Below are 5,206 nucleotides of genomic sequence, written 5' to 3'. Positions count from 1 at the left end.
GTTCTGCAGTTAGTTCCAGGCTTCCCAGGGCAGACCTGATCTCGACTGGCAACGTCAGAGTCAGAGAAGAAAAAACAAACAAACCCAAACAGATGGAGCAGAAACAGCACAGATCTGGGGAGGGGCGTGCAAGGTCCTGATGATAACCAATGATGCCTTTACACGCTCATTTTCACTTTCATGCCCTTTTCTCACTTGTGCACATCTGCATGGACAGCCCACCACACATGCAGAGTTGCACACAATGCAAATGTTTGTCTATGCCAAATGGATATTCACCCTCGAGTTCACTTAACAAAACCACGTGGACACACACTCCTCTGACCCTGACACAAGCTTGTGAGTTTACACTCTGCTATTCCAACCCACATTCATGCACCTAGCTTTCAAAAAATCCTTTGTGTGCGATGCTTACACGAACAAGAGACTATAACATTACATACAAAAGCCCCAACAACCTACAGAAACAGAAATAGACAATCAAACAGACATTCAAAAACACAGAGATTTTAGGGTAAATTAAAAATATCTGGAGGCTGTGCCTGGAATGGCTTGAAAATATGCCTCGAAGGCTATTTCTCTCTTGGCTACAGATGCTAACACCCAGGGCTGGGGCGGAGCAGAATACCTGATGCCCTAACCCAGAAGCACTTAGGGGGTCATCTTAGCCATCCTCCAGCCTCCTGCAGAAGGGACTAAAGCCATTAAGTCAGATGGTGAGGGGGAGAGAGCGCCCATATCCTTGAATTCTGGAAAGGGGGTCGCATATTTCTATAGAGGAGCAGAGTTGGGGAATAGGGGCCTAAACTCTGCTTGCTGCTGCTAAGTCACTTCAGTCTTGTCCAACTCTGTGCGACCCCATAGACGGCAGCCCACTACGCTCCTCTGTCCCTGGGATTCTCCAGGCAAGAATACTGGAGTGGGTTGCCATTTCCTTCTCCAATGCATCAAAGTGAAAAGTGAAAGTGAAGTCTCTCAGTTGTGCCCAACTCTTAGAGACCCCATGGACTGCAGCCTACCAGGCTCCTCCGTCCATGGGATTTTCCAGGCAAGGCTGGGTTTAAATCCCAGCTTCACCACTTTCTACTGTGTGACCTCAGGCAAGTTAATCAACTTCTCTGTGTCTCATTTTCCTCGCCTATAAAAGCGGGGATAATAATATTACCGAGAAAATGGGTTGCTGAGAGACTAGACCAGCCAATATTTGTGAAGTGCTGATAATGGGCCTGCTACAGCAGAAGAGCAAAGTGAGTATTGGTTTTTATTCTACTCCTGAGAATTCTCCACCCGGGGGTTCCAAGGCTCCATCCCCTGGAGCGCCCCACCCCATCTCCCTACACAAGCCTCCTTGCAACCGCCAGCTTCTAGCTTCCACCAGCAGGAACCGCTCTCTCCTGGGTCCTTCTCCCTCCTCCCCTTCCCTGTTCCTGGTTCCTACAAATGAGATTGGTGGAGACAGCAGTGGTTGTGTGTGTAGGAATAGTAAGCCGGGCAGCCAGTCTCCAGTCTCAGCTGCCTGCCTGGGGAGCTGCCAGGCTCCGCGTGCTTGGCTGACCACCCCTGTCTGTCCTGGGAATCAGGGCTTTCCCAAGGCCAAGGGCAGGGAGGTGCTGTATGGTGAATTCTCCGTCAGTTACCTTCTGGTGCAAATATAAGTAGGGAGATGGAAAGAGACAGGCTTCTCCACTCGTCTGAAGATACACATATATCTAGAATACTGGAGTGGGTAGCCGTTCCCTTCTCCAGGGGATCTTCCTGACCCAGGGATTGAACAGGGGTCTCCCACATTGCAGGCAGATTCTTTACCTTCTGAGTCACCGGGGAAGCCCATATATATATATATATATATTTTTTTTTTTCTTCTCAAGGCCCATAGCTCCGCCTCTCATCCTCCTGTTTGTAATTTTTCCCAAAGAAGAGAGAACCGTTATTTCTTCAAAGGACCTCCTTCTCTCGAACACCGGCTCATCCTGAAGTCGCATCTCTCCAACACAGGAGAATTCATTTCCCGAGAGTCCACCCGGCAATCAGCGGGTTCCCAGGTGAACTGAAATCCAGAACTATTCTCATCTGGCCGCCCTGGGAGTTGGTTGCAGCGCTCTCGGTACAACCTGTTCCTCCATCCTCTCCCCTCCCCTCCCAGGCTGCGCCCAGCTCAGTTCCTCCCGCCCTCGCCCGGGGGCCCCAGCTGCGCTCGCCCTCGGGGAGACACTCGCGGCCTCAGTGCCCCGAGGGGAGGCGGGAGGAGAAGGGGAGGGCGGAGGGGTAGAGGCGGGGAGCCACGCGGGGTGGAGGCCGGGCCTGCGGCTGGAGGTTGCCTCGGCTGGAAGGCGGCTTTTGGCTGCTTGGTAACGGGCTGCCAGAGCCGAGCAAGGCAGAGCGCAGGGCAGCGGCTTCTTGACGTCAGGACCCAGCGAGGGGACCGCGCCAGCCACAGCAGGGCCGGCCCACAGCGGGGCCGGCCGCCGGCGGGAGAGGAGTCCAGCGCGGGGCGCCCTGCGGGGTGAGGGGGGCGCGGGAACCGGTCCGCAGGGGCGCAGCATGCCCCCCGCCCCCGGGCCATGGAGATCGCCCTGGTGCCCCTGGAGAACGGCGGTGCCATGACCGTCAGGGGAGAAGAGGAGGCCCGGACCACGGCGGGTCAGCTCCGCTGTCCCACGACGGCCGCGCTCAGCGATGGACCCAAGCAGCCGGCGCCCAGGAGGCGCAGCGGCGGGGAGAGGGGCGCGGACCCGGGAGGCCGGCCGGCGCCACCACCGCGCCAGGAGCTGCCCCAGGCTAGCCCGCGGCCTCCGGAGGAAGAGGACGGAGAAGGCGACTCCGCCCTGGGCGTGGCGGGGGACCAGGTGCTGGGCCCGGGGTCCCTCCATCACCAGCGCGTCCTCATCAACATCTCGGGGCTGCGCTTTGAGACGCAGCTGGGCACCCTGGCGCAGTTCCCCAACACGCTCCTCGGGGACCCGGCCAAGCGCCTGCGCTACTTCGACCCGCTGAGAAACGAGTACTTCTTCGACCGCAATCGGCCCAGCTTCGACGGCATCCTCTACTACTACCAGTCGGGGGGCCGGCTTCGCAGGCCAGTCAACGTCTCCCTGGACGTGTTCGCAGACGAGATCCGCTTCTACCAGCTGGGGGAGGAGGCCATGGAGCGCTTCCGGGAGGACGAGGGCTTCATCAAGGAAGAGGAGAAGCCCCTGCCCCGCAACGAGTTCCAGCGCCAGGTGTGGCTGATTTTCGAGTACCCGGAGAGCTCGGGCTCTGCACGGGCCATTGCCATCGTCTCGGTCCTAGTCATCCTCATCTCCATCATCACCTTCTGCTTGGAGACGCTGCCCGAGTTCCGGGATGAACGCGAGCTGCTGCGCCATCCCCCGGTCCCCCACCAGCCCCCGGGACCCCACAGGGGGCCCAATGGCAGCGGGGCCGCAGCGCCCCCTTCCGGCCCCACGGTGGCGCCTCTCTTGCCCAGGACCCTCGCTGACCCCTTCTTCATCGTGGAGACCACGTGTGTCATCTGGTTCACCTTTGAGCTGCTGGTGCGCTTCTTCGCCTGCCCCAGCAAGGCCGAGTTCTCTCGGAACATCATGAACATCATCGACGTGGTGGCCATCTTCCCCTACTTCATCACCCTGGGCACCGAGCTGGTGGAGCAGCAGCAGCCGGGGGGCGGGGGCGGCCAGAACGGGCAGCAGGCCATGTCCCTGGCCATCCTCAGAGTGATCCGCCTGGTCCGCGTGTTCCGCATCTTCAAGTTGTCCCGCCACTCCAAGGGGCTACAGATCCTGGGCAAGACGCTGCAGGCCTCCATGCGGGAGCTGGGCCTGCTCATCTTCTTCCTCTTCATTGGGGTCATCCTCTTCTCCAGCGCCGTCTACTTCGCAGAGGCCGACAACCAGGAGACCCATTTCTCCAGCATCCCAGATGCCTTCTGGTGGGCGGTGGTCACCATGACTACAGTGGGCTATGGGGACATGAGGCCCGTCACCGTGGGGGGCAAGATCGTGGGCTCCCTGTGTGCCATCGCTGGGGTCCTCACCATCGCCCTGCCCGTGCCGGTCATTGTCTCCAACTTCAACTACTTCTACCACCGGGAGACGGACCACGAGGAGCCGGCAGCCGTTAAGGAAGAACAGGGCAGTCAGAGCCAGGGGACTGGATCGGCGGGCGGGGGCCAGCGAAAGGCCAGCTGGAGCAAGGGGTCCCTCTGCAAGGTGGCAGGGTCCTTGGAAAACGCGGATGGCTCTCGAAGGGGCAGTTGCTCCCTGGAGAAGTGTAACCTCAAGGCCAAGAGCAATGTGGATTTGCGGAGATCGCTGTATGCCCTCTGCCTGGACACCAGCCGGGAGACGGATTTGTAAGGGGGTCCCAGGCAGACATCTGGCCACGGGCTGGGGACAGCAGAGGCCTTCTGACCCTGGGGATCTACTTGACACCGCAGAGTATTTCAAGCCCACCCTTGTACCTGGGTCTGTCCCTCTTCTCTCACTGCTCCCCTCCTGCCTCCCCCTCCACCTTGATCCCCTCATTTTTCCTCTTCTTTCCATGACCCCAAGGGTCGCCTATTTTTAAAAACTACCACATTCCATGACGCAGGAGCTGTTGAAATGGTGAGCGCTGTAAGATGGACGTCTTTGTAGCCAGTTTCCTACACCCAGCAGAGGGACAACCCAAACAAAAATGACTTTAAATAGCCCAGATCTCCAGGGATTTTGTAAAACCCCTCCTCACATCTCTGTGTTCTAGATTTGCTTTACAGATGATTATATTTGTGTATAAGGGGAAATATTATTTTTATGGCTGGAGAGTGGATTTTTGTACCGCAGTTCAGATGGAGATATTTTGGATATATTTTCAAGACGTATGTTGTATTTATGGAAGAGATGGGTTTTGTGGTGTTCTCCTGCGATACTTCCGGCCGTTCTAGTTCCTGTGTCAGTAAGCCTCTCTTTTCTGAGATGTAGTGTTGGTGCTTCGTGTCTAAGGCAGGCAATGCTCTGGAAGAAAGGCAAGTCTAACTTTTTTCTGTGCGCCTTAAACAATTCTTGTAACTTTCTTCAAAAAGCATTTTAATGATGTAGGAGGAAGACTTCTGATAATTCATCCTTTTGAGTTTTTATCCCAGGAAATAAAATGTTACTCGATTAAGGCAAGTGTTAGTTTTTCCACAGCTGATGTATCTTTGGAAATTAAAAAAAAAAATAGTCTG

At 56.4% G+C, this 5,206-nt stretch overlaps 1 protein-coding gene across 1 annotated transcript; it reads left to right on the top strand.

Moving 5' to 3' along the window:
- The first annotated feature begins 2,275 nt into the window (after positions 1-2,275).
- KCNA5 (potassium voltage-gated channel subfamily A member 5) lies at positions 2,276-5,206 on the top strand. Its single transcript, XM_061418174.1, has one exon. It carries the CDS (start codon positions 2,562-2,564, stop codon positions 4,356-4,358), a length of 1,797 nt encoding a protein of 598 aa, XP_061274158.1. The 5' UTR covers positions 2,276-2,561; the 3' UTR covers positions 4,359-5,206.

The sequence above is a fragment of the Bos javanicus genome, chromosome 5, assembly GCF_032452875.1.
Source record: "Bos javanicus breed banteng chromosome 5, ARS-OSU_banteng_1.0, whole genome shotgun sequence".
In the NCBI taxonomy this organism is placed as follows: Eukaryota; Metazoa; Chordata; class Mammalia; order Artiodactyla; family Bovidae; genus Bos; species Bos javanicus.
This window is presented reverse-complemented; position numbering and strand designations above follow the sequence as displayed.

Coding starts and splice junctions, on each gene's coding strand:
- KCNA5 (XM_061418174.1), top strand. CDS start 2,562: ATGGAGATCGCCCTGGTGCCCCTGGAGAACGGCGGTGCCATGACCGTC.